General features: G+C 48.0%; 1 protein-coding gene across 2 annotated transcripts; it reads right to left on the reverse strand.

Moving 5' to 3' along the window:
* Positions 1-3,637: 3,637 nt before the first annotated feature.
* GPRC5A (G protein-coupled receptor class C group 5 member A) lies at positions 3,638-25,403 on the reverse strand. Of its 2 annotated transcripts, XR_006790676.3 has the most exons (5): positions 25,246-25,403; positions 10,197-11,125; positions 7,677-7,735; positions 6,229-7,343; positions 3,638-5,465 (listed from the first exon to the last, which is right to left on the reverse strand). XR_006790676.3 is itself a non-coding variant. In XM_045873831.3 (4 exons), the coding sequence occupies exons 2-4, from the start codon at positions 11,116-11,118 to the stop codon at positions 7,251-7,253; spliced, it is 1,074 nt and encodes a 357-aa protein (XP_045729787.1). In that variant the 5' UTR covers positions 11,119-11,125; positions 25,246-25,403; the 3' UTR covers positions 3,638-7,250. The 2 variants fall into 2 exon arrangements, 1 of the variants encoding a protein (XP_045729787.1); XM_045873831.3 differs by having other exon boundaries at positions 3,638-7,343.
* Between the last annotated feature and the right edge of the window lie 779 nt (positions 25,404-26,182).

Below are 26,182 nucleotides of genomic sequence, written 5' to 3' on the forward strand. Positions count from 1 at the left end.
GCGCACACACGCGCACACACATGCACACAGACGTACATACGCACACACGCACACACGCTCACACACGTACATACGCACACACGCGCGCACACGTACATACGCACACACGTACATACGCACACAGACGCGCGCGCACATGCACACACATGTACATACGCGCACACAGACGTACATACACACATGCACACACGTACATACGCACACACGCGCACACGCACACAGATGCACACAGACGTACATACACGCACACACGCGCACACACACACGCACACGCACACCCCAGCCACCTGGGCAAAGTATTCAGGTTCCAATTTGGTATGTCACAGCCACCCAGGTGTGTCAGGAAAAGGAAGGGACAGACGACCCAGCCGGTGCCTTTGAAAGGGGAGGGGGTTGGTCAAGGTCATCAAAAGAACCACCTGCACACTCCAGGGTCTGTGCCTTTAGGAGGCTGCTTCCCCTCACATCATCCCCCTCTTTCAACACGCAGTGCCTTCTAGGAACTTAAGGACAAAAACAGCCTCTCTTACTAAGAGGTTCTGTGATGAGTTGGCCCAAGTGCACAGACAGTTCACGACACTCTGGGAATTGTCATGTTTTCCCGAATTTCTGATTCTTAAGGCCTTGACTTCCATTTCACCTCATGGTGCTTGTTTCTTCGTTATTTGGCCAGCCCCTGATTTTCTAACCCTCCCTCCTACTTATCAGCCTTCTCTCCCTCCCCCCTCAGCCCACCCCCACATTTTCTTCCCAACTCAGCCTTGTCCTCCTCCCTCTCTCACTGCTACTTAAATACAGTCAGATGCTCTCTCTGACCCGCTCCCTGGTTCCCAAGTGTTCCCAGAGTTCACGGGCTTAAGACTCAGATGACTAAGCTCAGGCTACATGAGCACAACCCACAAACCTTTTTGATTTTGCTGAGCAATACAAACCACGAGTTTCTTTCTCATGCAATGAATCACCCTCAAAGGACCACATGGACCTGTTTTTTGGTACTTAAAAAATGGTAGCTTTTGTGTAAAGAACTCACGTGGGCAATACTGCAGGCATTGGCTACATGTATCTGAGGCAGGGGCTGCACACTAGTTTCTATTAAGTTCAAGAATCTTTGCAGAAGAGTCTACATGATCATCATCTCCCAACAAAGTGTTATTAACTATAGCATATGAGGTCTTCATATGGCACTTTCCAGTCCCAAGCAAGGCTGTGAGGAATTGTTTTGTAAAGTAAAACCACCAGCCGGGGGATGGATTTTGACAACCAATAATAACACACAAACAGGTAAGGGTGCGTCCAAACAATGAAGAGTATTTTCGTTTTCACCTGAGGGCTAAGGGAGTGTTTGGGGTTGCAGGTGTGGGAGGAGAAAACTGTATAGTAACACTGAGAAGGCCTCCATGGTTCTTAGACTCCAGTACCAGGAACAACAAAGCAAGTGAAAAGTCCAGAACCGTGAGAGTTCCAAGACTCCTTGGAGCTTATCTAGTCCGGCCGACTCCTACCACAGGACTCAATGAAGCGTCATCGAGCTCGAACACCTCCAGCAGGAGATAACCCACCACTTTGCCGGAAGCTCTTCTGGGATCTGCCTTCCTGAAATTTCTAACCATTGAGCCACGTCTTAGGCTGGTATAATCAAAGACAGCTGAGAGGCAGCTCATGGCTTTGACCCTCCAGCCCTATCACTTGGTACCTCTGTCATCTTCACGCTCCCATTTCTGCAGGGATTAAGCAAAAGGGAGAGCATAATCATAATAACTCATAAGGTGTTTATAAGTAGCAAATGATATTATACAAACAGAGCCTTAAAACAGAGGTTGGCACACAGTAAGCACATGATAAATGTTCCTCGTGATGATAATGTGCCCTGCAAGGTCCTGCCCTCTCCAGGTGAAGCATCTCCATTCCATCAACCCTGCTGTGTATCATGTAATTCTAGAAAGACCTCCGCTGTTAGAAGCTCCTCCATCACAGTGAGATGCCCAGAAATGGATTTAATATTCCGATGTGGTAGAGCGTGCCCCCCTTTCGGTGGGAACAGCACCCACCCTGACGCAGGCTTCACAATTTCATCGGTGCAGCCTACGAGGCATTGGCTCTTTGCCCTACCGACCCACATCACTGGGAGCTGTCAGTCTTGTAGACACCAAAAACTACCAGCTCTTTTTCATGAAAACTCCTGTCAAACCAAGCCTTTCCAAACAATATTTATGTAATGGGGGGGGGTGTGTATGAATACATTTACATCTATTAAAGTAAATTCTTGTGTGGGATCTTGATTCCAGCCTTTTGCAGTGCAGTTGCATTCTGGTTTTATTATTCAGTCTTCCCTAATGTTGTGTCATGTGCAAAACTGGATAAATATGCTTTATTTTTATCCAAATGGTTGATTAAAGTGTTACCTAAACAGAGCCAAAGACAGAGCCCTGTGGGAACCCACTAGAGACCTCCATCTCTAAATGATCAGATCTTCTGGAATGTTTGACTTAGGACTCCACCTAACTTTATTACCATTACCCCTGCCTTTTTCCATCTTGTTCATAAAGATATCGTGCCAAACTCAATACATGCTTTTTCTATTTCAGTTTCTCGTGAGTAAAAAAAAAAAATAGTGGATCCTGAATTATTCCTTCTTAGAGAGAGATAATAGTTTCATGTAATCACAGGGTATGGTCCTGGCCCCCACCACCATGCCCCAGGGCTCAGGGTATAGCTATATGGCTTGCCAGAGTTTTTTTTTTTATTGAGTTGATAAAAATCCAACAGGATTAATAGATCAGAACATGGAAGGGAGCCTGGACAAGAAGCAGCTGGGACCAGACAGTTTGGTGTTGCACATGTAGTAACCAAATTCCATTCAAGTATCACCTTCTTTCTGCTGAGGATCCTGTTTAGATCTGGTGCTTAAGACACGTGGCTCAGGTCATGACAACAGAAGGGTTACTTGCGAAGGTTTTTCAAGGACTGCCTCTGAAATCTGCCCTCGGGAACTACAGAGGGAGAGAGAGACGCCGAGGGGAGGGCTGTGGCAAAGCCCCCTGAGGGGAGCAACAACTCCATACACAAAGGAGACCGGGAGGTGCCCCGTATGGGTTTTGACTCAATATGGGAATCAGGGAAGTTGAAGGATTATCATGCTAGCAGGGAAAATGAAGCAACTCTGCCTTTTTTTTTTGAGAGAGAGAGCACTCAAGCAGGGGAAGGGCAGAGGGAGAGAGAGAGAATCCCAAGCAGGCTCCACACTCACTATGGAGCCAAGGTGGGCCTTGATCCCACGACCCCAAGATCATGACCTGAGCCGAAATCAAGTCGGCGCTTAACCAACTGAGCCCCCCAGATGCTCCCCCCCTTTTTTTCAATCAGTTTTTTTTTGGTTTTTCGTTTTTGGTTTTTTTTAGAATTCTGACTTGTCTTACAACTCCTCCTTTGACAGTATACTTTCCCAAGAGGCAAATGTTCATTTGGCTTGGGGCTCGTGGGAGTGTGACCTGGGCTTATCCAGAATGTGCCCATCTTCACCATCCTTCTCCCCACAGCTTACATGCAGGAGGGAGAGAAGATGACTACAGGGGAGATCAGGGGAAGAAAAGGCAAAGGGGGGGGCCACTGTAAAGGAAAATAAGAGGAAAGCTTAAAATACAGAGTGACCATGGTAATTTTATTAGATTCTTTACTCAAACATCCACTTTGGGGAAAAAAAGGTCTAAAACTGACCACACAAGTGTTGGCAGTAGACAGAACCAGAAATTTGGCTCCAGTTACATTAACTCCATTAGGCCTGAGTTCTTTCCTTTGTAAAATGAAGGCCAGGAGGCACCAGCTAAAGAAGTTCTGTGACCTTGTCAAACACCAACATTTTAGGCACTGGAATGTTCCATTCTGAAGGGTTAAGAAAGTTCTAGCAATCTGGAGGTTGCAGAAATGAGGGTCAGGCACTGATACAGGGCCACACAGAGCCATCTGCATACCTGGAGCGTCCTAAAGCTGGGGGGGGGGGGGGCGGGCGAGGGGAAGCATTGTCAGCTCTGGGTGGAAGGGGTTCCAGAAGATGCCCACAGGTTGGACCCCAGAATGTGCAATGGCCGACCATCTACAACCTGGAGGCCGATGGCCCAGATCCCGGATCTCAGCAGTCCAGAACGCTCCAGAAAGATTTTTCTGATGCCTCCCGCCTCCAGTTCTGCAATAATTCCGTGTTTCAGACTGGGGCTGGGACGGAGGCAAACCTGCAAACCCTGATAGCTACAGAAGGAAGCAGGCCAGGAAGGAAAAGATCAGCTGGGCACCGTTCTGCTCTCGGCAAGAACAAGTCTAGAAATGCAGGAAGGAAACCCAGAATGCCCGGGGGTGGGGGGTGGGGTGTATGTTACTGCGGCATTTCCAGGGCCAGGCTGTCCTCTTTGTTTGGGCACGCTTTTCCTGACAGAAAGCCAATGTTCTCACCACATGAATGCTCGTGGACGTTAATAACAGCAGATAAGACCGCTGTCTGCAAAGATGCCGGGTTGCATGCAAATGGGCTGCAAATACCTTGGAGGGTTTCACAAAAATAAGACACCGGGGCCAAGAGAGTCTGGCAGAGGAGGTGGGTCCTCTGACGAGGACGGTGGGAGGGAACGCGCGAACTGCTCGAGCGTGCGAACCTTTTAAAATGGGACGCACTTGCCTCGAGCCCGCGGAAGGTCTGCAGTTCTGCCTAGGTGCCCTTCACGGGAAAGCAGCTCGAAGAGGTTTGCTTTTGCAGAGGCCCGGCTCCCCGAGGGCGATCCCTGAGGTTTTACCGCCATCCAGTGGAAGCCTGGAGTATGGCAGCTGCGGAACTGCCCCAGCCTCATATGAGCGGCAGAGAGGAGGAGACAGCCTATCTCCCGCCCGACAGTGAAAGATGAGAGGAAGATTGCTGAGCTTCGTTTCATTATCATCCATTTAGATCAAAGGAGCTGCCATTTTGGTCCCCGGCCATCAATCAACGGGCATCACTCAAGGACCAGGCTGGGCTGACTTGGCACATTCTATTTCACTCCAGTGAAGATAGAGACCTACAGGAAGTCTTTGGAAACGTCTTCTCCAATATCATAGCAATCATCAGGTGCCAACACTTCCAGTCCCTGCCATGTCCCTATTTTAACAGAAGAGTTTAATTATGTCCTGAAGGCGTAAGACCTGAAGACAGGGTAGCAGAGGGATGACAAGGGCTGTTCCAACGGGGAGCATTTATCTACCTCCTGGCAAGAAAAAGAATTCAGTGAGGGGATGGTCTACTTGTTTCAACGCTGTATTTCTTAGAAGAGAAGCCAGCAATGGGTGCCATTCCTGTGTTTTCTCCTGTTTTTGAAGAGGTTGCTGTGAGGACTGCAGTCATGGGGATACAAAGGCTTGGCAGATACTCTTTCCTAACAAGAAAGCAGATCCAGGGTCGTCTGTGGCTTTCCCTTTCACTCAGCCTCCTTTGTTCGGTTGATGGGCTAAAGACCAGAGGAGGAAAGAAAAGAGGGGAGGGAATAGGTGTTTCTTGAGTACCTACACTCTGACAGATAATAGATGTGAAATTATATTGTGTTCTCCTCACAAAAACCTCACTGGGCTCTTAAGAAAGACCAGAATGGTCTGGAAGGATCCAAATCATGATTTGTAATTCCCCCTTTTCAATACAAAACTAGGCTAAATGTTAGTGCAAAGCCATGTGAGAAACAATCAACCAAATCCTTGTGGAATGTAAATATCCTTAATTCTGAGTGTCATCAGTTCACCTTCAACCTCACCTCAACCCTCTTCCCACACCGGGTTTTCCTTTTGATGAAAAGCAGAGCATCAGGCTCTTAGGAGGTAACCCCCTAAATCAGCTACAAGTTTTTAAATGTCATTCTGTTTCAGTACATGGGGATTTTTTTTTTTTTTTCCTTCACCAAAAAGTGTTTCCTATGGCCCTTCCCCACAGAGCTGTTTCTGGGATTAAGTAAATAATAATTGTTAGGTACCATGTCTTTTCCAAGGGATATTATGAACCGATTCTGTCAAATAGGGATCTGAATGTATTCCCTCCTACAGTTAAACCTGTGAATCGTGGAGCTGGCTTTGAGGTCTCCTCCCTGTCCTACTTGGCCTGCCAAACCCCATTCCAAGGTTGCCACTCCGCCGCCTTCCTGCAGCAAAACCTCAGGATCCGTGACCCTTCTTGGCTCCCCCTGTCACCCTTGCCCCTCACCTCAACAACTGGGGAAAACATACTTGTCTTAGACATAAGGAGGAGAAGGAGAAATGCGTGGAGAAGGGTCAAGTGCACGCCCAGTGGAATTGAAGCTTGAACTTCAGCTGCGGGACCTCAGCTCCGCGTGAAGACAAGTGCCCCGCCGTCTCTCCTTCAGGTCCACTGCACACCCCCCATACTGCCCGTCTGCCACCGTGAAAGACTTGCCACCACATCTTTATTGCATCTCCAAGTGAGGAGCGGTGAATAACTTACTATACAAGGAACACTCCCCATTTGTAGACGATGCCCACTTACAGAACACAGGTGGTGAACGCAGCGTGAAGCTGTTTACAGAAGCTGAGGAGCAAGGGGGTGAGAGAGGAATCAGTGCAAGGAATTTAGTGCAAGGACGGTGCACGAATTCTCCTGGCAAGTGGGATATACAAGAGGAAGTTCTGGGAAAGCATGCAGGGGAGCTTATGTCCAGGGATGGACAGCAAGTTTGGGAATGGTGACCAGTGAATTGGTGCTGGGGGCCCACAGGGGTCCCGTGGTAGCGCCACAGAGATGAGTATATTGGGGGTGACCTTTAGCCTCTCCTACCCAGACAAGATGGGAGGGTGCCAGTCAGTTGGCTTCCAGTGTAGATTTCGGCAGGGACAGGCCTTGGCTGTTTTTGCTCAGATTTGCAGTTCTGCTCTGCTCACAAAACTAGCCTTGAGGGAGAAGAGCTGGCTCCTGAAGCTCACTGAGCCAGGAAGTGGTCAGATGACCAGAGCTTTAGTCACTTGTGAAATGACTGGGCAGAGTAATGGGCACACCCTGAGTTGCCGGAGACTCCCTCCCACTTACAAGAAGTATCCTAAGCCTGGGACAAAGGGAAAACACGAGTGCTAGGCCCTGGAGTCTTGTTAGCCCCCCAGAAACTCCAGAAGGGAAGGCAAGTTCTTCCCAAAAGGTTTTGTACAGTTTCCTCGGGAGCCTCGGGATTTAGCCCATATCTCCCGGGACTCCCCATTGATTGGCTGACTTGCTGTGCTTGTCCCACTCTTCTGAACGGCTAACTGCCGTCTTTCCTTCCTTCATAGTCATGGTAAGGGCTAGTCCGAGTCTGGGCCCGTGGAATGGAGAAATCCTTTTGGGAGGTCCGATTCTGAAAAGGAAGCAGCCATATTGTTAAGTCCACTCCAATTCCTGGATATTTCAACAGAGCTCCGATCTGGGCAGGAACCTTAACTTTCTCCCCTTCTCCCATCCCTCCCCCTGGAGCACCCCTCCCTGTGCCCTGGGAATACTCCAGGAACACTAGGAATCCTCCAGTCTCCCGTGCTAACCCGTGAGGCAGATCACAGGAAAGGAGACACGTCGTCCTTCCAAGATGGCCATCCAGGGGCCCTACAGAATGGCTACATCCTGTGTTCCCGAAGGACAGACATTCCCGGAGAGCTAATGTCACTGGCAAAAAAAGGAGAAAGAAACCATTTACCTGCAGCTGAAAATGGGTGGAGTAAGGAGCATAGAGTGTATCACCTAGCTCTTCAAGACCTGAAACAGAGGGAGAGGACGGGTTACAGCACTGGGGCCCCACCGGCTTCCTGCTCCAGCCAGTGCTCACCCCCCCATTCAGTCACCTATCAAAACATGCCGTGCTATCTATCCATTTGTCTGTCTCCCCAGGAGACCGTACGTTTCATGGAGGGAGAGACTGGCCCAGGCCCAGGGCCAGGCACAAATAAGCACCAGATTGGAGCAATAAATGAACAGAGGGTCACTAGGGGAGCACCTTTCTAGAAAACCTCCCTGGCGGCGCACCTCACCCCAGGACCACTTCTAAAGCACATCTGAAACCAGTCTTTTCAGATTTAGATCTGGCCAGAAGATGTTACCTAGAGTGAATCTCACTGAGGATTTACCCACTTTCTTAACTGCCCACAAGGAAAGAAAAAAAAAAAGCTTTTTTTTTTCTTTTTACTTTCTTTGAGAGGGGGCAGAACTTATGAGCAATTGTTTTCTGTGTATTTGGGGAAAATTAGAGGGACTTAAACTCTGGAACAGAAGAGCAAAGGCATACAATCATCATGAATACAACTTAGAGCAATCCATTTATTTCCCACCGAATGTACCCATTTAGTTTATTTCACACACACCTCAGATACTTTCTCTATATAAAATACTGTGGAAAATCTAAAGATTAGGGGCACCTGGGTGGCTTAGTCTGTTAAGTGTCTGTCTGTCTTCAGCTCAGGTCATGATCCCGGGGTCTTGGGACCCGCATCGGGCTCCCTGCTCAGCGGGGAATCTGCTTGTCCCTCTCCTCCCTGCTCATGCTCTTTCTTGCTCTCTCTGTCTCTCTCTCAAATAAATAAATAAAATCTTTTTTTAAAAAATCTAAAGATTGGGGCGCCTGGGTGCCTCAGTCGTTAAGCGTCTGCCTTCGGCTCAGGTCATGATCCCAGGGTCCTGGGATCAAGCCCCGCATCGGGCTCCCTGCTCAGCGGGGAGCCTGCTTCTCCCTCTGCAGCTCCCCCCGTTTGTGTTCCCTCTCTCGCTGTGTCTCTCTCTCTGTCAAATAAATAAATAAAATCTTTAAAAAAAAAAAATCTAAAGATTAACCAGAATGATTCGTGGCCTGTGACCAGGCCTGGGGCTGACACTGGAGAGCAAGGGATATAATGACAGCTATATTAAATAGTTATGGAATGAGACATACTCTGATAAGAGCATTTCCAAGTCCTACAGCTTGCAGGCAGAGTAAATAATGAGAAACTAGGGAATGTGTGACTCTGGAAAAGGACGAGGGCAGGGAGAAGGACATGCCTGGAGCCTGAACACACAGGCAGGGAAAGACAGCGACTTGGTTTGTTTGGACTGAGAGCGCGGCTTCCGTGGTTGTTGGGTTCTGGCTGTGAAAATATGGTGGGTACTGGGGAGCCAGCGAGGTATGTGAGCAGGAAAATGTGGTAGCCTGAGAAGTATTTTAGGGAGAGGAAGGTGATAGTGGTCCATAAAATGAATGGAAAGAAGGATGAGAGGGAGGAATGTACTTAGGGAGTGATAACAGGGAGTCCAGGAGTGTGGTGACAGAGTGAAGGATGAGAATGGACAGGAGCCCATGGGTGCTAAAATATCCCCTCCAGCCATCCCTGCTTCCGTCCTAGCTTCCAAGTGCCCGGAAGAGGGACCACAGCTGCTGTGAGAAGCACCAGAGAGCTTTGCACCTCGGGCTTCAAGGGCAGAGAAAACTGTTAGCTGAAGCTAAGGATCTCCGCCTTGGAGGTCCCTCACTGCAGTCCCAAACCCATCCCCCCTCCCTTGATTAGGCCCAGAGATCAATGACTAGATTCCTTGGGGCAAGGACAGTCTCAAGCTATCAATTTAGCCTTTTTGTGTGTGTGTGAGATCAGCGTAACACCTGGTTACTCACAACTTCAGGCAAGAGCAAAATCATTTGACTCTTCGATGTTAGATACGATCTCTTCCCTCCCACGGGCCCAGAGGCACGCAGTAAGATGTGGCTCTTCAGGATAAATCAGAATCCCCAGGGACTTTATGGAGATCCCTGCTGGTTTATGATAAAAGGGCATTCTCCTTCCTCTGTACTCTGTGACCACAGTAAGAAATCACGGCGTGGCTTTCTATATTCAAATCTATAAAGGCTCCACATTGCTGGAAGGAACACCTAGTTCTCTTTTATAAAGACCACAATCTCACCTGCTTGTCTCTAGAGATTTTTTCAGTCATTCCTTTGCTCCAACTTATTTCGACTCAGAGAAACCCACAGGGTATTATGTAGAAAGTACTAGATTAAGACTCCCGGGGCCAGCTTCTAGTTCTATTAGAACTCTAACCAGCTGGATGTTTTTAAGCAAGATCTGAGCCTTGGGGACCTTATCTATTCTGCCAGGGGTATGACCTGGATCATCTTGAGTGTTACTATAGTTATAATATCCTATGATTCTCCCCCCCATCTTTCTACAAGGGATTCTCACCCAGCCATGCTCTGTACCTTGAGTGATTTCCTCTTGAGAGTAGGCTCTGTTCTCCACACCATAGCTCTGCTTCATGAGTTGAGGTTTACAAAATGTATCCTCAACGGGGTAATCCATGGGGTTCCGTTGCTTTGTGAGCAGCCGAAACTCAGGTACAACATAAGCCAACAGGAAAACCCAGCCATTGGCCACCAAGGCTGAGCTGAGGACGGTATCATCCCACTTGGGGCCAAAGGTAGAAATCAGGAGCAGGGTGATCCAGGCCACCCAGATGGCAATGGAGAGAAGCATGGTGAGGAAGATGTGGACCCCATGTCTCTTCCAGCCGCTGAAGGATCCACAGAAGATGAAGCAGGACATGAGGCAGGTCAGCGCCATCAAGAAGAGGACATAGATAAGTAACATGACAAAGTCTTCATTGCGCCGAGAGGCAGAAAGCTCAGAGAAGATGGCGACATTGGTCCTGTTCATGGTGAGGATGATGTACTCAGCAGCAATGATGTCCTGCACCAGGCTGAGGCCCACGGCCAGGCTCAGCATCACCAGCAAGGACAGGGGCCTCTTCCCATGCACCAGCTTCGTCAGGTTGAAAGCATGAACCAGGAGGCAGGAGAAGCAGAGGGAGAAGAGGACTCCGAAGAGGAAGAAGCGGGTGGGTCCTGTGCTGCCATCAAGTTGGATGATGAAGGCAAAGGTGAGGCCAAAGATCCCCAGAACACCCAGGAGGAAGAGAAACTGGGTCGGGAGCACTTTTCGCCTGTTGGAGTCTTGCACCTTGCAGATGAGAATCAGGAGAGCGAACATGAAGGCCACTGAGGTCACAGCTCCAGCTGCGGCCACTGCTTCTAGGACAATGCCCCAAATTGCAGTGGTATCACAAAGTCTGTAGTACCTGGCGTCCAGGCTTGAGCGGCAACCACTAGCGGATGTTGTGGCCATTCTGGTCCTGCGTAGAAGCAAAGGTGGGGGGAGGGAGAGGTGAATCTCCAAACAAACTCTTGGCACAGGGACCCAGAAAGATTAGGAAAAACTTTCCTATGCTCGGCCAGGGTGTTGCCCCTGAACTTGCTACATTAGATAAAGCTACTAACTTTTCTCTAGCTCTCATGGCAAATTCTAAAGACTGATGAAGGCAAAAACCAAAGCTCCCCACAATTAAGCACTACTAATGTGTCCGCTGACGCCAGAGAACTCAGTGCTTGTTGAGGGGTTCCGGGGTCTCATTTCAAAACATAACTTGCCAGGGTTCCTGATATTTCTGGCTTAGTATTTTGTCAGAATTCACGAACACAGAAATCTCTACGCTTAAACTTTAATCATAATTTATCAGTCTCAAGTTGTTTTCCACCTTTGCCTCTGTTTCAGACATTTGTAAGCATCTCCTTCTTTTTTTAAGAAAGACTTTATTTATTTGAGAGAGAGAGAGCACTCGAGCACGTGAGGGGGGAGGGGCAGAGAGAGAAGCAGACTCCCCGCTGAGTAGGGAGCCCAACAAGGGGCTCGACCCCAGGACCCTGAGATCATGACCTGAGCCAAAGGCAGATGCTTAACTGACTGAGCCCCCCGGACGCCCTGTGCACATCCCATTCTTTCATGGATAAGAGGAGTTATCTGAACTGTAGATGTCTCTATGGAAGGACAAACATCCACTTCACCACCACTGGATCCTCTTCTTTAGCTCTGCTATCACGTGTTAGAAGGGTTTTTTCCCCTCCTTAAGTTTTGTAAGGATGGCTCTACTCTTATTCCAAAAAGTGATGGAAAGGGTCTTCTCTGTCATAACGAGTTCTTTATTAACTAGGAAGTCCTGGAGGACGCACCAAAAAACAGTGGACTATCCAACGAAAGACATTACCAATAGCTAATGTTCATTTTTACTCTGGATCAGAAACTCTTCCAATCACCTTTCATATATATTAGTTTAATTTCATAGCAACTCCAGTAGGTAAAAAATATTAGCGCTATGTTACAGATGGGAAAACTGAGGCAGAGACAAGTCAAGTTACCTGCCCAACATCCTACAGTGAGGAAATGGCAGAAGCAGAATTTGAACATAAGTTATCTGGCTCTAGGATCCATGCTCTCAACTACAACAAGTGCCACCTCTTGAGTGAGTTCTAGCTGGCCTTAAATGCAATCTGAAATATTCTCATTCTCTCTCTCTCCTCTTATGTCTGCCCCTTTTTCTCCCTCATCAGATGCCCCATAAACCAGCTCTGTTTATGGTCTCGATTCCACTTAGTTCAGCCCCACACAGGCTAGGAGCTCCCAGATGATGGATGATCCACAAAGCAGGTAATCTGCTTACCCACTCAAGGACAATCAGAATTGACAGGCTGGGGGCACCTGGGTGGCTCAGTCGATTAAGTGTGGACTCCTGATTTCAGCTCCGGTGGTGATCTCAGGGGTCGTGAGATCAAGCCCCATGTTGGGCTTTGTGTTCAACTCAGAATCTGCTTATTCCTCCCCTTCCCCTCTCTGTGCCCCCCTCCCGTTCCAGCTCCAACACACCTTCTTTCTCTCTTTCTCCCTCAAATAAATAAGTAAATAAAATCTTTAAAAAAAAAAATTGACTGGCTATCCTTCCTTTATATCTCTCCTTGATCTCCCGGATCTGCTTCCTTCTCTGCTCCCACAACCTTCATGTCAATTTTAAACCCAGCTGATGTCCCAAACCTCATGAAATCTAATTCCTAAGAATTCAGGGCATGGTGGAAAGATAAAGTGGGAAATTGGAAGAGAGCAGGAGTTTGTACATTTCCTTAAAATATACGGTACTCAAAGTCCAAAGTCAACATCAGGTAAGACGTTGAAATTCAAAAGTGCTAAGGTTTTTAACAGTCGTCAACAAACTAATTTTTTTCTGGATTATCTGGCTGTTTATCTAGGGCACCATTCCTTTTGTTTTGTTGAATGCTATTTGTGCATGAATTTTGTTTGGGGGGGTGGCTTTAGATTTCTTTTCCTGATAGAATTGCTCACTCAACAGTGAAAAGTTCTGAACTGATTCAAAGAGACATACAGTCAGGGCAGGGAGTAGGGGACAGTTAGAGGAAGAGAAGGCTCACTGAGAACCCCTCCACACAAAATCATCAGTGAAAGATTTTGGCCTCCTCTAAGGCCAAATGGGGAGAGACTGCGCAGAAAGGAATTGGAAAGAAGGGGAACCGCTGGGACCAGGAAGCAGGAAAAGATACAAAACGTTCACTGCATCCTGCCTCTTTCCTTATAGCAGAAAAACAGCTCAGAATGTCTTCACCACATGCCCATAAATGCGTATAGACAAGATTTCTCTGGCCCTTCACAGCTCTATGGGGATGCTGTGATCAATCCAAGGAAAAAGAACACCCATTTCTCCTTCTTCCATCTTATGTCTTCAAGATCCAACCACAAGTCAGGGAAGCAGCACAATGGGAACAAGCCATCACTCACTAACTGTCCCGGGCAAATGAGCCTCTTCTTCAATGCGGACAGAATTCAAACATCTGCTTCCCTTAAAGATATAAAATCTGGGGGTGCCTGGGTAGCGCAGTCGGTTAAGCATCTGACCAATCACCATTGGTTTTGGCTCAGGTCATGATCTCAGGGTCATGGGATCCAGCCCTCGTCTGACCCATCTGTTGGGCTCTGTGCTCAATGGGGAGTCTGCTGCAAAGATTCTCTCCTGATGCCCCGCCCCTCCCCCCAAATAAATAAAAAAAGATACAAAATCTGCATTTCAGTTAGATGACATAATCATCGCCCTAGCACTGTTTTATTCTCATGGCAATTCGGGAAAAAATTATATGTATATATATGCAATATAAAACACATACTTACATACATGAATATTATGTATGTGTTGGAATATTATAGGTGTGGTGTATTAGAATAAAATAACTTAAGTAATATAAAGAGCAAATAGTTTATAGCTTCAATCTATCTTCCTAACTTTTTGATGAACTTTGGCTCTCCAAGCTTAACTTTGTATCGTATTAAGTCATTCACTCAACCAGTATTTCCTGAGCACCACCATGTGCCAATCACTAGGCTAGAGAGTCCATGGTAAAGGGGAAAACAGATAAGTGCCCTAGCATGGCAGAAGGGACAGACAGACAGACAGACAAAATCTGCCACTATGGCCACAGGCTTCCCACAGCCCTTCGTCACGCAGGGGTCTGTCACCTGCACTCTACCGCAGGGTCACCCCTACCGCAAAGCACAGAGCAAAGAACGGGTGAAGACCGGGTCACGGGTCCCATTCCTCAGGGCAGCGCAGGATGAGAAATGGGAGGAAGAGGGCAGGCATCCCCTGAAACACAAGTCCCCAAAGTCTGACTTGCCTTGCCTACTCCACCACTCTGGTGGTGGTTCGGGGAAAGGGGGTGCAGACTTGGCTCAGTTGTGGGTGCCAGGAGTATGGGAGAGGAAGAAGCCCCCAGCCCCGGGCTGAATGCAAGCACTGTGCACACCAGGGAAGGGAGAGACCCAGGCTGGGCGCATTTCCTCCGCGCTCACCTTCACCTCCCCACCTCACCCCCTCCCAGATCCACCATAAGGGCAGTGTCTAGCTGCAAAGGTATTTCTCCTTCCCAGTACCCCCACTCCCCGCCCCCCCACCCCCGGCCAGTGGTTCCTTCCCCACCCCTCAAGGTAGTACTGTCCCTTGACAAGCAGTCATCAGCATCACCCAGGAACCCTGAAGGACTTCGGGCTTGAGGACTCTAAGTCTTGACAGAGATCGATGAGGTGTTTGTCTAAAGGATGGTTGTGGTGCTGGCCAGAGGAACAGTGAGCCAGAACCTCCCGCCCCCAACGTGAACCTCCGGGCTGCTCCCTTCTGGTGTAGGCGGGGTTGTGTCTTGGGCCTCCTGGCATCCGCAGACCAGGGTCCGATGAGAGCAATGGGCCACGGGTGTGGAGAGGGGAGAAAACCGATATCCCTCAATTTCACCTCCACCTCCCACCCCAATCATACATGGGAGATGGGGAAACAGACACTGAAGTGCCTTAGAACGTTGTTTTTAGGGGCGCCTGGGTGGCTCAGTTGGTTGGGCTTTTGCCTTGGGCTCTAGTCATGATCTCGGGGTCCTGGGATCGAGCCCCAAGTCAGGCTCCCTGCTCAGCAGGGAACCTGCTTCTCCCTCTGCCTCTCCGCGCCACCCCCCTCCCCTGCTCCACTTGCTCTCTCACTCTCTCCCTCTTAATAAACAAAATATTTTTTTAAAAAACCGATCGTTTTTCAAGAAATGTTGACATTTTCAAGCATACTCGCAAAGCCCATGGGCTCATCACTTGGTTTCAGAAATTACCAATATATGGCCAATTCTGCTTCATTGTCATCCCTACCCCACTTACTAGATTATTTTTAGGCAAACCCCTGACATCATATCATTTTATGCACAAACACTTCAGTGTGTATCTCTAAAAGATAAAACTCCTTTTTAACTTAACCGCACTTCAAAAGTTAACAATAACCTTATAATATCAAATATCCAGTTAGGGTTCATATTTCCCAGTTCTCTCACTAATGTCTTTTTAAATTTTTTCTTAGTAAATACGTTTTTATCTGAGTGACTAATTTTGTCGGAATTATCCTTACTTCACCTCTGTTAGCCCTCCTCCACCTCTTCCTCCAGCATGACAGGCATTGTGCAATGGGTCTAAAATGTCCCAAGTACTCTGAATTTGGTCAGAGGAAAATAAAACTCACCGGACTCATTAACAAGCAGCTCTGTACAGAGAAGGCCCTGTGTCACCCAGGGAGTGGTCCAGATGAGGAAAGGAGACAGGGAAGACGGCTAGGGGAAAGGACAGGGTTCTGAGAAGCTAAAAAGGACTGCTAGAAAGCGAGGTTTGAGGGAAAAAGGGAAGCAACCAGCATTTGGGAATATGAACTGCCAGGAGCTAGCGAAACAGCCTTAGAGAAGAACATAAGGGCTGGAGCAAGAAAGAGAAAACGGAATGCAACCCTTTGGCCATCATTTGTAACCAAAGTCAAGGACAGAGAGACCCAGGGTCCAGCCAAGAAAAGACTAGCTCCTACGAAGACCAAATGGGGGCTGAAAGAAGCAATTTACTCTCGGGCTGCTCTGAATGGGGAGGGAAAGTCTCAACACTAACTCACTCTCGGCACAGATCAGGCATGCTCTTACGGCTCTACCCTCTTAACCAGCACAAAAGCACCTTATGCCGAAGCTCATGTCGTCATTATCCCTGCCTCCACCTGCAGCAACTGAGGCACAAGTCAGCTGACTCACCAAAGTCCCGCAGCGAGGAAATGGCAGGGCCAGGATTCAAACTGGAATTCCAACTCCAAAGTTACACCGAGCAGCCCTTTGTCTGGTAAGAACTTTAGAGCCGGGAGGGACCTGGCCTCAGAAATGGAGGTGACCACATCGGCCCTCAGGCGCTGCACGAGGCTTTGAGCATGGGCGAAATCCACTGAGGCACAAAGCCGACCCTTGTGAGCTGCTCCAGCTGTTCGAATTATGCATAGCCTCAGATTCCTACACGGGACCAACATGACTGTCCCCCAGACCAGCTGCAGGAGGCAGGGCCGGAAAGGAGGTCTTGTGAGAGAAGATGAGATGGGCCAGGAGGCATCACAGGGGTCTCCCCATTTGTGAACTCCGGGCAGAGGCACTAAAAGCCAACTTCAGATCCATCTCTGAGTTGGGACATGGCCCGAGAAATCCCTATCCCACATTACCAGACCCAACACGCAGGTCCTATGGATTCCATCTCTTCAGTATCTCAAATATTCCACTTCTCCCAAAGGCCATCCACCTCACCTGGACCACTTCAGAAGACCCATCTCCCTCTCTGGGCTTGTCCTCTTTGAGCCACTCTTTGCGGCCAGGGGAGGAAGAGCCAGAAGGCACAAAGGCAGAAGGTTCTACATCCTTGGCCCCTGCTGGCCCTCTTGCACTTCCCACCATCGCACTTCTCACACAGCCCTGCAATGCCTATTAGCGCTAAGTCTGTGTCTTCCTCTGGATTCAAAGGCTCTGAGAACGTGGGGACTGAGTTGTTAAGTATCTCTCCCCAGTCTCCGGACTAGCACCTGACACATGGTAAAAGCCTAACCAGGATGGATGAGTGTGTGCAGGGATAGGAGTGGAATCTGGTGGGAGAGGAAGGGCTGCTCATGAGATGCGGTAGCGTTGGGTGGGGCGTACCTGGTTTCCTCATTAGTTCCCTGTTTGCTGTCCCTTTCTCCTATCCTCCTCCTCCTGTGGGCTGTCTAAAACACACTCTGGGTCTGAGGCTAGGGGCTTTGGGCCAGGTCTGGAACCATGCTCCCATCTAAATGACTCCAGGGGTCTCCCCAGACAGCATGAATCCCGAGATTTCCCAGTAAGCAGAGACGGATTTACTAGAAGCCAGTCCTCCGTTGCCACCCAGCTCCCTGATGACTAAACCCTGCACTTTGGAGTAACATGGTACAATTTTAGTGTGTGTAGCCTCTGACCTAGGATGTGAGGAAAAGACTTTTCATTAGTCATAAGGGTGAGACCCCCTTCACTTACTACAGCTGCTAACTAAGCTAACCAGCCACTGTCCAGTAACCCAACAACACCTACAACCGAGGCCTTGAAGTCACCTGCCACTGTCCTAAGCCCTTCTGGAATGAGTCAGGGCATAAAAAGAAAAGTTACAAAGAAAAAGGACAGGTAAAAGGCAGAAAAAAATGAAGAAGAAGCACAAGAGGAGGAGAAGATAGGGGAGGAAGAAAGGCAGGAGTCACTTTCTGGGCTCAAGTCCAAGCCCTGTCTTTATCCTACCTCTTTAGAAAGAAGAGGTTTCAATTGCATCAGGTGTAGACACTATCTCCTGGAACCTCCCTTCTCTCCTCTGTAAAATGAGGGTGCGGTGCTGAACTAGAGGGTGCGAGTCCACGTCCAGCCTCACTGTTCATCCCTCTAGGAAGCTCCTTTTAGACAACTGCCAAATCTTGCTCCCTCCCCCTCATTCTTCTTCTTGCCCCACCTCCCGTCATTAAAAGAACATGTCCTGCCAACTCCTAGCCAAACCCCAAAACAGGGCTGGAGGTGACTCAGGGTCTGAGTGCAGGCCAAGGAGAGAGCCACCAGGCGAAGGCGCACCTGCAGGACAAAGCCACCGGGTAGTGGAGCAATGCTGACCCTAGACCTGGACAGACGCTCTTGACAGACGCAGGGCGCTGACTGCTGTGGAAGCACAAACGCCAGCACCGATGAGTCCTCCAGTTTCCCAGAGACTCCTCTCTTCTCCCCAGGGGGGTGGGATGCTGAAGCCTAGACCTGGAAGGTTGCGCAGCCGGCGGACGTGCAGCGCCCGGCCCCGCCCCGCCCCGCCCCCTCTCTGCCCCGCCCCGCCCCGCCCTTCCCAGCCCAGCCCAGCCCCAGAGTATCTGAGCATGAATAACCTGGGGCCCCGAGCCTTGCCAAAGCCAATCTTATCTTCCTCCTATGAGACAGATCTCATTCTGTCATCTGAAAATGATGAGGACAATACCTACCTGTTAGCACTGCCTGGGGAATAATACCAAATAACTTAGGATTGCTGAAGCTGAGTCTTCACATACCCCAGCCAGGCAAATGTGTGTTTTTCTAGCATTTCAGTTCTCTCCCTCCTCTTGAATCGCCCCATTCGATATATTGTAATAGTCACAATATAATTATGAGTAAAAATAGTCAGGACTAGTGTCACATACCGAGTTCCCCGGAGCCAGGCACAATGCTGAGTGTTTATGTATTTATAGGTATTCTCTCATTTACATGTTTTTACATCTTTTATCTATCTCATTTACTATTCCTACAACCCATTTTACAGGTGAGAAGACTTGACTCTTAGCAGTTATACGTCCAGGGGTGCCTGGGTGTCGCAGTAGGTTGAGTGTGGGACTCTTGGTTTTGGCTCGGGTTGTGATCTCAGGGTCATGGGATGGAGCCGGCAGTGATCTCAGGGTGGTGGGATCAAGCCCCAGGCCCATCTTGGGCTCTGAGTCTGCTTAAAAGATTCTCTCTCCCTCTGCCCTTCCCCCTGGCATGCTCTCTCTCAAATAAATTTTTAAAAAGAAAGAAAAAGAAATTACATGTTCAGTGTCACATAGCTGGGAAGACTATCCCTTTACAAATGGTCTTAATCATAATGTAATTTTTCATTTCATCTTGAAATCACTGTTAGGAACTCTGAAGCTTTTCTCCATGACTCCAGCCTCTCTCCACTTAAACCGGCTCTGAGAAGTCTCCACAGCGAGCGATCCTACACTCAATCAACAAACATTTAAGTACCTACTTTGTGTCAGGCACTGTGTTAAGTGTATGAGTCACACGGATCAAAAGTGGGGCTGCTGCCCTTGGGAGGACCAATAGGGTCCCCCGACATACAAATAAGGGGGCACAGGGTGGCCAGGGAATGCTGAGGGCACATGGAAAACAGTGAGTAATTCCAACTAATGGGTCTTTTTTTTTTTTTTTTTAATGCTATAGAGACCAAGGAGGGGAGTCCTGAAAGATGTGCAGCAAATAGTGGGAGATTTTTAGGAAGGCAGAAGAGACAGGGCTTGGGGAATGAAAGAGTCCAGGTTAATTCTCAGATTTCTGGTGTAGGCAACTGAATGGAACTTAGAAATACAGGCTGCTGAGGACCGATGCCAAATGGAGCTGTGCTCAATCTAAGATGAATATGGGCCATGCAATTGGCGGCATCCAGAAATGACGAGCACGAAATCCTCCTGAGAGCTTGCTCTGGGCTACACACTGCTTCATTTAATTCCCACAACAACCCATTAGTATGCCCCTTTTTGGAAGTTGAGGCACAGAGAAATTAAACAACTTGCCTGAGATTTCATGGCACTTAGAAGCCAGGCTCTAGGACCCCAGGTTGTGCTGACCCCCTCTGCACTTAGACATGCGAGTCCGAGGCTCCAGAGAGGTGTGGGCTGTACACACCAGATGGGTCTAGAGGAGGCATCCGAAGCCTTGAGAGGAAAACCAGATCACACAGGGAGCAAGTACAGTGAGAAGGGGGCGAATGGCAGGACCATGACCATCTCATCAATGCAGGAGTCAGCGAAAGGTGTTTAAAAAAATGATCAGGGGGGCGCCTGGGTGGCTCAGTTGGTTAAGCGACTGCCTTCGGCTCAGGTCATGATCCTGGAGTCCCTGGATTGAGTCCCGCATCGGGCTCCCTGCTCGGCAGGGAGTCTGCTTCTCCCTCTGACCCTCCCCACTCTCATGTGCTCTCTCTCATTCTCTCTCTCTCAAATAAATAAATAAAATCTTTTTAAAAAATGATCAGGGGTTGCTAATAATAATAATAATAATAAGCCTGAGTGGTTTCCCAGAAGCCAAGGAGCAGTTTCAAAAAATAAATAAATAGGGGCGCCTGGGTGGCTCAGATGGTTAAGCATCTGCCTTCGGCTCAGGTCATGATCCCAGCGTCCCGGGCTCAGCGGGGAGCCTGCTTCTCCCTCTCCCTCTGCCTCTCTCCCTGCTCATGCTCTCTCTCTCTCTCTCTGTATCTCTGTGTCTCAAATGAATAAATAAAATCTTAAAATAAATAAATAAATAAATAAATAAATAAATAAATAAATAAATAAATAAATAAATAAAAATAAAAGAGCAGTCAACAGAGTTAAATGCTTAAGGAAGGGAACAAAGAAGGGAAGGGATTTTTGGATTAACATATTAGCTCCTTTTTAGGTTATAACAGATTCAGTCCCAATTTGAGCTTCATGGCTTTTCTCCAATGGGTCCTCCCACCCTTCTCCTCCTGCCTTCCTAACTCCCCCTCTCTCCACCTCCACGCAAGGCAAGCCGATCTTCCAAGAGTATTTCTATCCAGAAGGGAATTGGGCTCATCCAAGGTCTTGTGATAAAGTCATGCTCTTTGCCTCCGCATGTGCATTGTTCTCCCAGCCAGAAAGATCCTTTCCCTCCTAGTCACAATCCATTTACCATACTGCTTCGAAACTTAGCCCAAAACTTAACTCTACCTTGAGGTTTTTAAAAATTATTAGTCCCATCTCATTCTAACTTTGTAGGTCTCCTCATTATTTCTTAGCGCTCAAGTTTTTCCATATATATGTTTTATATTACATATTAATATCAATGTTGACTCAACCATCAGATAACAAGCTTCTTAAGGTAACAGAGCAAATTTTCTGTTTGTTGGTATCCTCCTCAATAGGCGCTCTGCTCTGCACAGTGGTTTTGGACTAAGACTGACCACTGAATATTTACTCAGAGTTAAGTTATTTATTATCAAGTGTGAGTAATGGGGAGGAAGAATTTTTGAAGATGAATATGTACTGATGCTTATCCTCATATCTAGGCTGAGTTCTAAGACAAGGGTGGAGTCCCACAGGAATTTCTCTGCCCTCGATGAAGGATTAGTTATAAATGTAAAGTGTCTACAGGGAAATCTCCAGGATCCCCTGTTCTGAGTAGTCATCCTAATTCTGATGACATAAAAGTGATTATGGCAACAGCTTATGAATAACATCTGAATAACATCAGTGAATTGAGTTTCTCTGTAGTAACTGAGAGAAAAAAAAATTACCGAACCTCTTTAGACAGATCTAAACAAGAGTAACTACGGTGCTTATCCCAGTTTCTTCACTTTCGGGTAGTTCCCTGGGATCCTTACATACCATCTTCCTCCATTCTAAACAGAGCACATGGAGTTTACATTATTGTAAAATAAACTGCTGGAACATAAAATAAAATACTGGAAATCTTTTTAAAACACAAAAGAAAATAAGATTTTGAGTGAAACTTCCAAACCTTTTAGGCCCAGGATTTTAAGAAATAAAATTTCCAGAAAATAGGTGGATAAAGTCCTCTACTGGTATACCAGCTCACAACTCACAAAGATACCTTCTTTAAGATTTTATTTATTTGAAAGAGAGAGCACATGAGAGGGGTGAGGGGCAGAGGGAGAAGTAGACTCCCCGCCGGGCAGGGACCCTGTTGCGGGGCTTGATCCCAGGACTCCAGGATCATGACCTGAGCTGAAGGCAGACACTTAACTGACTGAGCCACCCAGGCACCCCTTAAATATATTAATATATAAAGGGAACATATTAATGTTCAATCCAACAAGTCCCAAACTAAACTTATCATCTCTCCTTACAAGCCTGTGTTTTAAGCCCTGAGAATAGCACAACCAACCACTCAGCACCCTAGTAGATATAGGCTACCTAATATGGAAAAGGATGGAGAGAGCAGAACATGTGGCCAAAAATTATTTGGCAATAGCAAGCAACAGTTATTACAATAAATGTAAATGGTAACTTTTTCATTTTGAAAAAAAGACTAAATTAAACTATAATATACTTATAAGAACATCACCTAAAACAACAGGATTCAGAAACGGTTGAAAGTTGGGGTGCCTGGGTGGCTCAGTTAAGGTTAAGTGTCCAACTCTTGATTTCAGCCCAGGTCAAGGTCTCAGGGTTGTTGAGATCAACCCCATGACAGGTTCTTCCCTGGGTGTGGAGCCTGCTTAAGATTCTCTTTCCCGGGCGCCTGGGTGGCTCAGTTGGTTAAGCAACTGCCTTCGGCCAGGTCATGATCCTGGAATCCCAGGATCGAGTCCCGCATCGGGCTCCCTGCTCAGCAGGGAGTCTGCTTCTCCCTCTGACCCTCCTCCCTCTCATGCTGTCTCTCATTCTCGCTCTCAAATAAATAAAATCTTTAAAAAAAAAAAAAAGATTCTCTTTCCCCATCTCCCTCTGCCCCTCCTCCCTCTCTCTAAAAACAAAACAAACAAAAAAAAAACCATTGAAAGCAAAAGAAAAAAATGTAAAAAAATGCAAAAATAAGTAATAATAACAGTGTTTATCAGGTATTATGTATCAAGTACAAAATTAAATAGCTTGCTGAAGATAAGGAAATTAAGAGCTGAGATATTAATATCACACAAAGTTTAAAGCAAAAAGATATTATATGGACCAAAAACTTGCTTTATAATAATTAGGGATACTCCACATTTAAGATACAACTGTTATAAACTTTTATGCACTAAATAACATAGCACCAAAACACATAAAACAAAAACTACCAGAAATACAAGGAGAAATCAAAAGAAATACAATAGTTATAGGAGACTTTAATATTCTTTATCAGTTCTCAGCAGATGAAAAAGACAAAGGAATAATAATATGGTAAATTTTTATAAATGTTCTATGGATACCTTACTTGAAATATTCTCTAAGTTCATATGCTCTTTATGCTCATATCCATTGTTCATATGTTTATATCTCCATTGTTAATCATATAATTCAGATCTTCTATATCTGTGATCAGCAAACATTTTCTGTAGAGGGCCAACTAATAAGTAGGTTAGGCTGTGCAGGCCATATATTTGTAGCTGAAAGCCATAGATAACCCATAGACAAATGAGCATGGCTGTGTTCCAACAAAACTATTTACACAAAGAGGCTGTGAGATGTTTGGCCATGGACCTAGTTTATCAACCCCTGCTCTATATGATTGCTTCTGTTGAAGTGGTTATGGAACATTTACAAAAACAGTATGTTTTAGACCACACACACTGAAATCCTAAAATAAGAAATATACAGACCACATATTCTGGCCACAAGGCAATAATATAGAAATAAAAATAGGAACAAACACACCAAACTACTCAGAAAATCTGAGACCCCTCAAGTGAAAATACTATTCAATTCATTGTTTTTTAAGGTCCTAATATACCAACACATCATTTCCTCACCATCTTCTCAGCTCAATCTGGATATTTAAACAGAAGTGGACCTGAAGACAAACTTCCAAAATGAGCAGAATGAAATCACAGTCAAAATCCAATTTTCACTAAGGATACAGAAGGGCTAGAATCTCAGCCATGGAAAGGAGATGGGGGCCTTCCCAAGACCCCTTCAGAGGAACTCAAGGCCCAGGCCCTGGCTGTCTCATGGATACACGGTGCAGCAGAGCCTGGCTGAGAAATCACTCTTCCGGACTCAAGACTGAGAGCACTTCCCAGGAACATTCTGCTCCTTTCTATCTGCCCTGTGAGCCCATATCTCACCATACCCTCAGAGGGACCTTTCTGTTTCCCAGGTTACGCTTCTGCTGACCCTTCCTTTCTGTCAATCTTCCCTCTCCTAGTAATAATAGCCAGCACACAGACCTGGAGGGTGGACTTCTGACCACCATTCTCACCCCTCCCGTGGGCTCCAGCCCATTGTATCTGAAGTGGTTCAGGTATTCCCCTTCAGGAAGGAGCCCAAAGTGGTGGCTGATTCAACAGAACCCTTCAACAGGTGTGGCCTCTGAGGAGAAGTTGGGAACCAAAAATCTTTCAAATTCCTTGATTCTGATTCTTGATTCCCCTATGACTAGCCCTTCCTTCCCTGTGGATGTTTAAGGGAGCACTTTGGACAGCCTGGAGGCCATACCTGGGTCCTATCTAGTTGTTGCCAGAAGGTGGGCTGTTACTGAATATTCAACTTCCGTCTGCCCCGAGGTTCCTGAGCAACTCAAAGGACAGCCAGGGAGGGAATGCTTTGCTGCCGACAGCCTCACACATCGAGAAAAGCGATGGCTTCTACAAGCTACTTCCCAAAATTCAGAAGCCAACACTTGTTGTGGAAGGACAAAATAAATCAAAACTTTTCAGTACCTGAGTGAAGCAGCAATTGTCACCATCTCCCTCCTCCTACCTCCCCCTACCCCCAATCCCCAACCATCCCATTCCCAGTCACTTGCTCTAAAATTTTCCTCCTTTTTTCTTGCCCTAGTATGATCCCCAAACTGCTCACCTGCCCAGCCAGGATTCCACCTGCTAAAAGTTCCTACAACGTGTCTGAGCACAAACTATTATCCTGACTCTCTTTTTGCTCTCCGCCTCTGAGCCCGGGGAAGCTCGTAGCGGGGGGCGGAAATCTGAGTTGAGTTAAACTGGAGAAATTCCTTTCTTGGGATTTTTTTCCTCATAGCCAGCTGTAGTCCATTACCGGGGAGTCCTCTTTTCTTGTATCCCACCCCACCCAGCGCCGCACTCCACCCCCTCCCCCCACCAGGATTTAAATCTGGAGAGGCCGAGAGCGCCCCGGGCGGCGTGCGCCTCACCTACCCTTAAGCCCTGGCTTTGGCGCGTGAACTTGAGCTGCTCGCTTCCCGCGCGTGGGAGGCAGCACTGGAGGCCCTCGGCGCTGGGGAGGCCAGCAGGCGCTATCCCGCCCTCGCGGCGCCGAGCGGTTATAAAGGCAGCTGTCGCCGGAGGGAGGGAGCAAGCGAGGGGGTGAGCAGGGGGACAAGGGGCGGGAGAGGGTCAGGGGAGGGGACACGCCTATTCCAGTTCCGCGGCACTGCATGCTGTTATGAAAATAAGGTCCCGGTGCCAGGGAATGAACCCAAAGCCGCCTGACGTCAGCGGCACAGTCACCCTTGAAGGGGGGGAGAGGGGGACAGGGAGAACGACGCTGGCCCCACCTAGCGCATCCGACTGCCGCGGGACGCGCGCACCGGCCGGTCCCAAGGACTGGAGGAAAGGCGACAGAGGGGACCGCTCCTTATCGGGCCGCAAACTGTCACGTCCGGAGCGGGGGCTGCGGGGAGCGACACCCGCCCTCCCCGCCGGACACTCCCTCCCTCCGCCAAGGGCAAGGGCTCGCCAGGTTGCAGCGCCGGCGTTCCTCCCGGGGCCCACCGCCCGCGCGCGCGTGTGCGTAGGTAGGAGAGCTGCCCTCCAGGTGGCCCTTCCTCCGCAGCTGCGGGAGCCGCCAGGCTTTCTCACCTTTCCCCTGTCACTCTCACCCGCCAGTGCAGGGTGGGGAGCCAGGCGCGGGAAAGGGGGTGGCCACACTCTCTGGCTGCCTAGCCAAAGCCAGGTGGAAACCAAGGAAAATTCCCCGGGGGTCCAGAGTCAGCTCCGCAACTCCACTTGTCGGAACTGTCCTCAGATGCGCACCTTAGTGCTGTCCCGGCGGCCGAGACATCATTATCTCTGTACTTTCCTAACCGCCTCTCTTTCAGCCTTGACAGTGCAGGTTGATGAGAATGGGGACGCC

Source organism: Mirounga angustirostris, unplaced genomic scaffold, assembly GCF_029215605.1.
Source record: "Mirounga angustirostris isolate CCGP_5_RB_7025 unplaced genomic scaffold, mMirAng1.0.hap1 SCAF_5, whole genome shotgun sequence".
In the NCBI taxonomy this organism is placed as follows: Eukaryota; Metazoa; Chordata; class Mammalia; order Carnivora; family Phocidae; genus Mirounga; species Mirounga angustirostris.

Excerpts from the sequence above, each read along its gene's own strand:
- GPRC5A (XM_045873831.3), bottom strand. The coding sequence starts at position 11,118 with ATGGCCACAACATCCGCTAGTGGTTGCCGCTCAAGCCTGGACGCCAGG. Across the intron at positions 7,736-10,196 it reads TCAAGAGGAAATCACTCAAG|GTCTTGAAGAGCTAGGTGAT; the intron begins GTACAGAGCATG and ends CCTCTGTTTCAG. Across the intron at positions 7,344-7,676 it reads CCACCCATTTTCAGCTGCAG|AATCGGACCTCCCAAAAGGA; the intron begins GTAAATGGTTTC and ends CTTCCTTTTCAG.